Raw genomic sequence first — 11,877 nt, 5'->3', positions numbered from 1 at the left:
TCAGCCAGAGCCCGGACTTGAACATCTCTGGAGAGCCCTGAAAATAGCTGTGCAGCAATGTTCCCCATCCAATCTGACAGATTGAGAGGATCTGCAGAGAAGTATGAGAGAAACTGCCCAAATACAAGTGTGTCAAGCTTGTAGTGTCATACCCGAGAAAACTTAAGCAGTAATCGTTGCCAAAGGTGCTTCAACAAAGCACCGAGGGTCTGAATACTTTTTTAAATGTAAGTTTTTGTATAAATTTACACACAAAAATCTAAGAACCTGTTTTGCTTTGTCATTGTGATGTATATTGAGGGGGAAGAAATATCAATTTTAGAATAAGGCTAACGTAATAAAATGTTGAAAAAGTCAAGGGGTCTGAATAGTTTCTGAACCCACTGTGTGAGAATCAACGGTATAATAACTTTTTTACAATCTTATAATTACTATTGAGTAATCAGACAAGTCTGGCCCACATTCAATTTAATCAAAGGAACATTCATGTTAAATGTCCAAATGGCAATGTGATTAACATAAAAAGGAGCATTTCAATGGCAAATACTTATAGTTTCTAATAAGGCCACTAAGTGAAAGGCCATCATCTTTATACAAATAGTTATATACAAAGATAATCCAAAGAAAATGGGCAACATAATCCAAGTTAAGGCAACCATTAAAAAAGCTTATTCTTTAAAAGTGGTTTAAAACATCAAGTGATATAATTTGAAAATTAATCTCTTACAGTTGGTTTACAGCCAGTAAACTACTTAAGTGTTATGTAACGATCTGAATAGTGATGAATTAAAACAAAAAGAATTCAGCATATTAACATTACCAAGAGATAATTAAAAATACTTAACACTAGTGGACAAGGCCATGACCATTTATACTGTAAGAAAGACTTAGTTATAAAAGACAATTATCAAAACTCATAAAATGCATAATAGTTGATATCCTATTCAAAATATACAATGTAATTAATACCTTTTATCCCTTTAAAGTGAACGCTGAAAGCCTAAGTGCACAATGTTTGAAAGGTTTGACAGAAATTTAGCAATAACATTCAAAAATGAGAAATCCAACACTCACAACTTAAAAAGTAAGTCCATAGCCATAAATCCACAACAACAAAAGTTTAGAAAAGCAAAAGCACATAAGTGGCCTATGTAATCTTGACTTGAAATATCCAAGAATTCATCATAAATTATGGCAACAGTATATGGTCTAACAACCACTCCTATGTACTCTGCAGCCTACTTCTGCAGTTCAAACACTGAACCTTTCCAATAGCCAATCATAGATGTGGACTGGCAATGAGCGATTTCCACTTGTAAATGCGCAAGAGGATTCCAACACACTCCCGCCCCTATGATGACAGACAGATGTTGCAGGAGTCTCAGTACAAGCCAACCTCCTTCAGGCTGGCTTTGATAATGACGTCAGTGACAGCGTCAAAGACAAACTGCACGTTCTTAGTGTCAGTAGCACAAGTGAAATGGGTGTAGATCTCCTTTGTATCCTTCCGCTTGTTCAAGTCTTCAAACTGGCACTGAATGTAGGTTGACGCCTCTTTGTATGCGTTTGGACCTAGAGTAGTGGAAGAGAATGTTTTCAATCTCATTTATGCACTTATTCTCAAAGGACATGCAAAATAAGTATAACTCAATACACTGCTTAGGGCAAACTAGTAATTTCCTATTATGGACAAACACTTGCTAAACTTTAATTTCCTGCTTTGCCAAAGTGTGTCCTGAGGCTCCTCCCATATTGCACAAGCTAATATTTCAAAATAGAGGTATTACTCAGACATCTCAAACAAGAACCCACTATGTACCAATGCTCTCCACTGATGTACCTGAGTACTCTGGGTAGCAGATAGTGAGCGGACTCTTCTGGATCTTGTCCTCAAACAGATCCTTCTTGTTGAGAAAGAGGATGACGGAGGTGCCCGTGAACCACTTGTTGTTGCAGATGGAGTCAAATAGCTTCATGCTCTCATGCATACGGTTCTATGGAGAGATGAGCAGTGTCAGGGTCTGTGTGTGGGTGAAACTGTTATGCAACCCCTTTTGATAAGACTTGATATACAGTACATGTCAAAAGCTTGGACACACCTACTCAATTTTCTTATTTTTTTTACTATTTTCTACAGTGTAGAATAACAGGGAAGACATCAAAACACAAAATAACACATATGGAATCATGTAGTAATCAAAACAAATATATTTTATATTTGAGATTCTTCTAAGTAGAAAAAGTAGAACCTTTGACAGCTTTGCACACTCTTGGCATTCTGTCAACCAGCTTCACCTGGAATGCTTTTCCAACCGTCTTGAAGGAGTTCCCACATATGGCTGCTTTTCCTTCACTCTGTAGTCCAACTCATCCCAAACCATCTCAATTGGGTTGAGGTCAGGTGACTGGAGGCCAGGTCATCTGATGCAGCACTCCATCACTCTCCTTCTTGGTCAAATAGCCTAAACACGGCCTGGAGGTGTGTTTTGGGTCATTGTCCTGTTGAAAAACAAATAGTCCCACTAAGCCCAAACCAGATGGGATGGCGTATCGCTGCAGAATGCTGTGGTGGCCATGCTGGTTAAGTGTGCCTTGAATTCTAAATAAATCACAGTGTCACCAGCAAAGCACACCCACATCTTCACACCTCCTCCATGCTTCACGTGGTAACCACACATGCGAAGATCATCCATTTACCTACTCTGCATCTTACAAAGGCACGGCGGTTGGAACGAAAAACCTCAAATTTGGACTCATCAGACCAAAGGACTGATTTCCACCGGTCTAATGTCCATTGCTCGTGTTTCTTGGCCCAAGCAAGTCTTCTTCTTATTGGTGTCCTTTAGTAGTGGTTTCTTTGTAGCAATTCAACCACTAAGGCCTGATTCACACAGTCTCCTCTGAACAGTTGATGTTGAGATGTGTCTGTTACTTGAACTCTGTGAATAAATTATTTGGGCTGCAATCTGAGGTGCAGTTAACTCTAGTGAACTTATCCTCTGCAGCAGAGATAACTCTGGGTCTTCCTTGCAAAGCTGTCAAAGCAAAGGGTGGCTACTTTGAAGAATCTCAAATATTTTCTAAACACTTTTTTTGATGTCTTCACTTGTTCTACAATGTAGAAAATGTAGAAAATAGTAAAAATAAAGAAAAATCCTGGAATTAGTAGGTGTTCAAACTTTTGACTGGTACTGTATATTTTATACGGCAACAACCTTGTAAATACCACATGACTATAGATCTAGAGTTGTTGCCCTGTCCCACTCACCATCTCCTCATCCTCAGCCAGCACTAGGTCATAGTCACTGAGCGCCACACAGAAGATGATGGCTGTGACTCCCTCAAAGCAGTGGATCCACTTCTTCCTCTCTGACCTCTGACCCCCCACATCAAACATCCTGCAGCCAGGACGAGTCAGACAGAGACATGAGGAAGTGAGAAAAATAGGACATAAAAAAAGGGTATAAGAAGTAGTGAAACACTCATACAGTATGATTTGGTCACTACGGTGATGTACAAACAGCTTTTGGCTTTTCTAGATTAGTGAATCGTTATCTGTAGGGACAAAGTGACTCAGTGATTATTAGTGTCAGTGCACAGAGTGCTGTGTTAACAGGTTACTGACTTGAAGTAGAGGTCCTTGAATGTGAAGTGTGTCTCCACGATGCCGGTGGTCTTGACTCTTGTCCGCAGAACATCCTGCTGCGTGGGCACATAGTTCTGCTGGGATATCCTGTCCAAGTCATTCAGGTAACTGAGGAGAAAGCAGAGGAGGCTGACTTAATGTAAAAAGTTACTTCAAAACACTACTACTTGCCAATTGTTGGATAATGCAGTTTCAAATTGGTGAGCCAACAACAAATGCAAGTGAACAAATAAAGCCAGTATGGAGGAATATAAAGTAAACAAAGAAATTATTCCAAAAACAAACAACTCAGAGAGCTTGTAATCATATAGTCTGTCTCGTTTGCCTCGAGTCCTGAAATCTCCAGTTTTTCCTAAATAAACTAAGTGACGGCAACTAGGGCCGGGACCATACCAGTATTGTGATACTCGTTAGTATCATGGCAAGGAAACAAAATACAAAGCGGATTTACGTTGGAAACAAACATGTTGTCATCCAGAGTCACATTTATTTATTTTCCAAGCTATAGCACACAATATTTAGTATACAGTAGGTTTTTAAAGGACCTGCTTCCGTCTGCTTCCGGTTTTCATTTTTGCCATGGAAAGAATATTGCGATACTGGTATTGTCCCGGCACTAACGGCAACCTGTTTCTGCCTTTAGGGCCTGGAACTTCCCCTGCCTCTATTGCTTCAGCAGTGTGGTGCAACAGCAGCAGTCTATCAGGGTTCTTCCTTTCATGTCCTCACTGGTATCAGAGGAGTCAGACATGTCTCAAACGAGGAGTCAGTTTCAGGGAAATCATTCGTACCTAGCCAACTTATCTAGCAAAAGGGGACTTTTTCCTGGTCCATGATAAAAAAATAAGAATTAAAAAAATTTCATAGCATTAATCCTCATCTTTTACTGTTACACTTGGCCTATGACCGGACCCATTGTGACTAACTCCCCCTCCCTCCTTCAGGCTATTTGCAAACCCTACACCCCAACCTGAGCACTCCATTCTGCCACCTCTGGTCTCTTGGCCCTCCCACCGCTACAGGGGTCAGCTCCAGTTCAGCCCAGTCTAAGCACTTCTCTGTCCTGGCAACAGCTTCCCCCTGAAGCTCAGACAACAGAGTCCCTGCACATCTTCTGAAAACATTTGAAACTCTACCTCTTCAAAGAGGATGGCCAAGTGTGTAAGACAATATCCCTCCTATCATTCACTATGGTTCTCTGGTCGTTATCATACTTGATTCAAGCAGTTTTAGGGCAGATATTTGTAATGCTCTTACTATGAGGCTGAGTCGTTGAGCTGGTACTCTCTGGACCTGCCAAAGCAGATCTGGACCCCTCCATCCTGCCATAACCTCTTCATGACCCCAGCCAGTTCAGTGGTCATGACCCCTTCCTCTGCTGCGCTGGCCAAGGTAAAGAGCTGGCGGGCATCATCCTGGAGCCAAGCAAACACAGTTACCAAATAGAAACAACTTCTGAAAGCTTTCATCCTTGTGGGAACAGTATGACAACAGAAAAATGTCACTCAAATCAACATCAATCAAACATCAAACATCAATCAACAAAGTTCATACTTCCTTGTAGTCATAACAAAAGAGAAACACATACTGTGGCATTTTACAAACGGGAAAAAGCAGTAGTAAACTACATACACTGTTCTAAGACCACTGGAATGTAAGAGAATCTTTAAGCTGACTCACTGATCTTGCTGTGTCCCCAAACTCAATGGCGAGCCTGCCCATGGCTCTGATGATGGCGATGATGGACTGGATGGTGTTGCTGTAAACCACAACCCTGTACTGGCTACACTCCTCCTGTGTGTAGCCATCCTCATGGATGATTCTGGGTACAGGAAGAGAAGGTTATCATGCACATCTTACTGGTGCTTGTGGTCAACATCTAATCTAGATAACATCTCAAAGGATCCTAACTGATTCATCACTTCATAAGTGTTCCTAATAAGTAAAAAGCTGTTTTTGGGGTGTGCACAAAACTGTTGAAATATGTACTCACTTCATCTGCTTTACAACGGTGCTCTTCCCAGACTCCCCAGCACCTTGAAGTGGAAAGTTTAGTAGTAAAGAGATAAGCCATAAGATCAGGTAGAACGTTTCAACTCTTAACTCCACTAAACGTGTAGATATAAAAAACAATCATGCACAGTCAGCGCTCAGAACCAGCAGAATCTGTTTATGTTCTACACCCCCCCTACTGCTTTGGGGCCTTTACACCTGGTCTGAGAATCTAGCGGAAACAATTAGGCTACACCATGAGCATGAAAGCTCAAATGAAAGCTGTCATGATCATTCAGTCATGAGCACTACATAAAAGTAATCAATTAGACAAACACCCACTTCAGACACTGCCAATGTCAGTCACATAGGAACACTCACCTAGAAGCAACAATTTGACTTCACTTGAAGCCTTTTCGCCAGATTCTCTCAGATTCCGATCAATGATTTTACTCCTCTCCATGGCAGCTTTATCTTCGGCACTTAGTGTGCAACCCATTTTGATCCCAGCAGGTAAATCCTAAATACTATGATAATGTAAAGCTGGAAAGCTACCTGGCTTTTGACAAGTTATCCAAATGGAAAAAACGTTTAGTAAAAAAGACGGAATGACATTCTAATTCTAACTACAAAGTTGTACTGTTGTGTCTGTCAAACGCTTGCCGCAGAAATCTGGTCCATGTTAACTACGACACGTTTCCAAACTACATTTGTGCGACGACGAGCATAAGGGGGGCAAAAAAAGGGAAAAAAGGCGTTGGCCAGCCAGCAAGCTAGCTAGTACATGTTAGCTTTTACTATGCATATGTCATGTAACTTGCTAGGAAGCCGAATACTTAACGTTTTAATAGAAGAGCAAGAAAATTCAACATTCATTCGAAGAAACAAATGAAGTAGCTAGTTACCAAATTAACTTAATGTTAGGTAGCTAGAAATTGTCCGTTTGGCTAGATAAAGTTAGTAGCTAACTGTAGCTTTAAGTTCGTTCCGGGTTGACTTCAAAAGTTTTTTTTTTTTGCTGAATATCTTGAGTTAACTTTTTTTTAAACAAATAAAATCTCAACACCCTAAACTGATTCAAAATACTCACACACGCCTAAATACTACTGGCTATTAACTGCTCTTTTGTTAACAATTGAAATTGTCTGGCCCTACAATTATGCAAGCTTGCAGATGAGATGAGAAAAAAAAATGTTGACTCTCATCGTCATGTGACGCAGAAATCAAGCAAAATGATTGCTGGGTCTGATGGGAAATGAAGTCTAAATCTATCAGTAATTGATTACATTGATTCTCAACCACGGGGCATGGGAGGACTAGGAGCTTTCAGAGTGCCTGAAAAAGCATAAAACGAACACATTGAAAATTACAGCAGCTAGACTAAAAGGTGGTCCCCAGATTGTTTGAGTGCGTTTCAGTGGGCCCTTGATCGAAAAAGGTTAGAAAACCCTGGATTAGATCTATGATGTACTATAATCTCGCAGGACTGTTTTACTACACTGAACAAAAATATAAACGCAACATGCAACAATTTCAAAGATTTTACTGAGTTATGGTTCATATAAGGAAATCGGTCAATTTAAAAAAAAGAATTAGGCCCTAATTTATGGATTTCACATGACTGGGAATAGATTGTAGATATGCATCTGTTGGCAAAAAAAAAGGAAAGGGCGTGGATCAGAAAACCTGTCAGTATCTGATGTAACCACCGTTTGTTTGATGCAGCGTGACACATCTCCTTCGCATTGAGTTTATCAGGTTGTTGATTGTGGCCTGTGGAATGTTGTCCCACTCCTCTTCAATGGCTGTGCGATGTTGCTGGATATTGGCGGGAACTGGAACACGCTGTCGTACACGTAGATCCAGAGCATCCCAAACATGCTCAATGGGTGACATGTCTGGTGAGTATGCAGGCCATGGAAGAACTGGGACATTTTCAGTTTCCAGGAATTGTGTACAGATCCTTGCAACATGGGGCCGTGCATTATCTTGCTGAAACATGAGGTAATGGCGGCGGATTAATGGAACGAAAATGGGCCTCAGGATCTCGTCATGGTATCTCTGTGCATTCAAATTGCCATTGATAAAATGCAATTGTGTTTGTTGTCCATAGCTTATGCCTGCCCATACCATAACCCCACCACCACCATGGGGTCTCTGTTCACAATGTTGACATCAGCAAACCACTCGCCCACACAATGCCATACACGTGGTCTGCCATCTGCCCAGTACAGTTGAAACTGTGATTCATCCGTGAAGAGCACACTTCTCCAGCGTGCCAATCGCCATCGAAGGTGAGCATTTGCCCACTGAAGTCAGTTACGATGCCAAACTGCAGTCAGGTCAAGACCATGGTGAGGATGACAAGCACCCAGATGAGCTTCCCTGAGATGGTTTCTGGCAGTTTGTACAGAAATTATTCGGTTGTGAAAACCCACAGTTGCATCAGCTGTCTGGGTGGCTGGTCTCAGACGAAGGTCTTGAAGGTCTTGGGCTAGTTACATATGGTCTACAGTTGTGAGGCCGGTTGGACGTACCGCCAAATTCTCTAAAATGACGTTGGAGGTGGCTTATGGTACAGAAATTAACATGAAAATCTCTGGCAACAGCTCTGGTGAGCATTCCTGCAGTCAGCATGCTAATTACATGCTCCCTCAAACCTTGAGACATCTGTGGCATTGTGTTGTGTGGCAAAACCTTTTATTGTCCCCAGCACAAGGTTCACCCGTGTAATGAGTATGCTGTTTAATCAGCTTCTTTATATGCCACACCTGTCAGGTGGATGGATTATCTTTGCAAAGGAGAAATGCTCACTAACAGGGATGTAAACAAAGTTGTTTACAAAATTTGAGAGAAATAAGCTTTTTGTGCGCATGGAAAATTTCTGTCAGGTTGCGTGTTTGAATCGCATCACGAACAACTTTAGCAATTTAGCAACTTTGCAACTATTTACTACTTTTTAGGTACTTTGCAACTACTTAGCATGTTAGCTAACCCTTCCCCTAACCTTAACCCTTTAACCTAACTCCAAACCTTAACCCTAACCTTAAACCTAACCTTAACTCCTAACCCTAAACCCTAGCCCAGCTAACGTTAGCCACAACAAATAGGAATACGTAACGTATCATACAAAATGTCAGTGGTTATATGTTGCCATGGGAATAGCAGAGCTTGGAGAAGCTGGGGGCTGGTTTACTGAGGGGTCTTTGCTGAGGAGGAGGTGTGAAGGGAGGCCTGTTGAGTTTCAACATAAATGTAACTGTACTAGGTCAGCAACAACATGGTGGTAGAGACTCGGTCTCAACCTTTAAGTCTTTACTGAAGACTCATCTCTTCAGTGGGTCATATGATTGAGTGTAGTCTGGCCCAGGAGTGTGAAGGTGAACGGAAAGGCTCTGAAGCAACGAACCGCCCTTGCTGTCTCTGCCTGGCCGGTTCCCCTCTCTCCACTGGGATTCTCTGCCTCTAACCCTATTACAGGGGCTGAGTCTGGTGCTCTTTCATGCCGTCCCTAGGAGGGGTGCGTCACTTGAGTGGGTTGAGTTACTGACGTGATCTTCCTGTCTGGGTTGGCGCCCCCACTTGGTTTGTGCTGTGGTGGAGATCTTTGTGGGCTATACTCGGCCTTTCTCAGGATGGTAAGTTGGTGGTTGAAGTTATCCCTCTAGTGGTGTGGGGGCTGTGCTTTGGCAAAGTGGGTGGGGTTATATCCTTCCTGTTTGGCCCTGTCCGGGGGTATCATCGGATGGGGCCACAGTGTCTCCTGACCCCTTCTGTCTCAGCCTCCAGTATTTATGCTGCAGTAGTTTATGTGTCGGGGGACTAGGGTCAGTTGGTTATATCTGAAGTACTTCTCCTGTCTTATCCGGTGTCCTGTGTGAATTTAAGTATGCTCTCTCTAATTCTCTCCTTCTCTCTTTCTTTCTCTCTCTCGGAGGACCTGAGCCCTAGGACCATGCGTCAGGACTACCGGGCATGATGACTCCTTGCTGTCCCCAGTCCACCTGGCCTTGCTGCTGTTCCAGTTTCAACTGTTCTGCCTGCGGCAATGGAACCCTGACCTGTCCACCGGACGTGCTACCTGTCCCAGACCTGCTGTTTTCAACTCTCTAGAGACCGCAGGAGCGGTAGAGATACTCTTAATGATCGGCTATGAAAAGCCAACTGACATTTACTCCTGATTATTATTTGACCATGCTGGTCATTTATGAACATTTGAACATCTTGGCCATGTTCTGTTATAATCTCCACCCGGCACAGCCAGAAGAGGACTGGCCACCCCTCATAGCCTGGTTCCTCTCTAGGTTTCTTCCTAGGTTTTGGCCTTTCTAGGGAGTTTTTCCTAGCYKCCGTGCTTCTACACCTGCATTGCTTGCTGTTTGGGGTTTTAGGCTGGGTTTCTGTACAGCACTTCGAGACATTAGCTGATGTACGAAGGGCTATATAAAATAAACTTGATTTGATTTGGTTAAAAAAAAAACGACAGGGCATTTCATGCATAGTATTACACTTATTGAACAGAGTCAGAATTATTTGTTGGAATTTAGGGGTAGGAGTTTGCTTTTGCATTTACTCTAGTGAATTTCAACTGAAATATAATATATTATTGTCCTACACTGTAAATTGTGTCAACAGTATCTATTTGTCCTAAGCTGGTAAACCCTGTCCTACACCTACACTCTCTTCTCTTTCTGTCTATCCACTACTCTCATAATATAATGAGTGAAATGTGAAAGTATCCATCGTGCCCTTTGTTGTGACTGTTTTTCTCTTTTCTTTTACCTGAAGGTCAGATCACCGACTCCGACTTTGAAGTTAAAATGTCACCCCGAGGTTAGAGTATTTGAACTGCATCTTTCCCCCTCTTTCAATGGTATATCAAAGCAATGAGGGGCACCAACCACATACAGTGAACTACAATACTGCTCCACCCAGCAGCTAATGGAAATTGAGATGAGCCACCCAAATAACCTTGGTCTCTCCATTAAGAAAGTTAACATCAATCCTGCACACAAACAAACATAAAGTAGAGCAGTTTTACAAAATATATTTATTTATAAATGATATTCATCAATCCTCAACACTAGGCTAATTACCTTTTTGGAGGTTCAAAACATTCTGGTGAAAGAACAAAATGGTTTTCGTAAATCCAGAGCCTATATAGATCATATCTTCTCGGTCTGTACAATAATCAGAAATAGATTACACGAAGAGAAGCCTACTTTTGCATGTTTCATTGATTTCCAGAAAGCTTTTGATTTTGTAAATAGGGATCTTTTAGCCTATAGTTGGTTAAAGACAGGGGTTGAAGGGACATTTTATCACGCAATCCAGTCTCTTTACAAAGTACCATTTGCTTGTGTGCGTGTTAATGAATATCGTACAGATTGATTTCCCACACCCTCAGGTGTAAAACAAGAAGATGGCGTATCACCGACTTTGTTTGCTATGTTTATAAATTATTTGGCAAAATAAATTAAACAGTTAAATATTGGAGTAAGATATTATGATGAAATGCTGATGATATTATTTTGATGGCAGAAAATGAACAAGACCTGCAGAACATGTTATTATGTGCAGTCAATTGGTGTAAAAGATGGAGACTCACGATCAACCAGACAAATACACAGATAATGCATTTTAGAAAACCAGGTACGAAGATAAGTGTTTTTCAGTTTTGTTTTGGTGAAGATATTCTTGAGCTTACTAGCAATTATAAATATTTGGGTATTTTTATTGATGAACATATTACCTTTCTATACGGAACATCTGCCCTGGCCAACTCAGCAAGTAGAGCTCTTGGGGGAGTCAGGAAAAACTAAAACACTCAAAGATATTGTTTATGCTACGTATTCCAAACTGTATCAGACATGCGTGTGTCCTGTTCTGGACTATTCAGCAGGAGTGTGTGGTGCTAAGAGATATTTTTAAAATGAACTTGTCCATAATAGAGCAGTACGCTACTTTTTAGGAGTCCACAAGTTTGCACTGATTCAATAACTGGGGGCATGGCCTGGGAACCCTGTGAGGTGAGATTGAAGGCATATCCCAGACTGGCCAATAAAAAGAAAAGATTAAGATGGGCAAAATAACACAGAGATATGTTTTTTTCATTGCAACTCTGCCTAGAAGGCCAGCATCTCGGAGTTGCCTCTTCACTGTTGACATTGAGACTGGTGTTTTGCAGGTACTATTTAATGAAGCTGCCAGTTGAGGACTTGTGAGGCATCTGTTTCTCA

General features: G+C 41.5%; 1 protein-coding gene across 1 annotated transcript; it reads right to left on the bottom strand.

Moving 5' to 3' along the window:
- Positions 1 to 790: 790 nt before the first annotated feature.
- Positions 791 to 6,752, bottom strand: LOC111970075 (guanine nucleotide-binding protein G(i) subunit alpha-3). The gene is made up of 8 exons (XM_023996576.2): positions 6,020 to 6,752; positions 5,640 to 5,682; positions 5,327 to 5,468; positions 4,904 to 5,061; positions 3,626 to 3,754; positions 3,269 to 3,398; positions 1,841 to 1,994; positions 791 to 1,572 (listed from the first exon to the last, which is right to left on the bottom strand). The coding sequence occupies exons 1-8, from the start codon at positions 6,135 to 6,137 to the stop codon at positions 1,382 to 1,384; spliced, it is 1,065 nt and encodes a 354-aa protein (XP_023852344.1). The 5' UTR covers positions 6,138 to 6,752; the 3' UTR covers positions 791 to 1,381.
- Between the last annotated feature and the right edge of the window lie 5,125 nt (positions 6,753 to 11,877).

This window comes from Salvelinus sp. IW2-2015, linkage group LG11, assembly GCF_002910315.2.
Source record: "Salvelinus sp. IW2-2015 linkage group LG11, ASM291031v2, whole genome shotgun sequence".
NCBI lineage: Eukaryota > Metazoa > Chordata > Actinopteri > Salmoniformes > Salmonidae > Salvelinus > Salvelinus sp. IW2-2015.
Note: the sequence above shows the minus strand (reverse complement) of the source record. Positions and strands in the feature narration are given on the sequence as shown.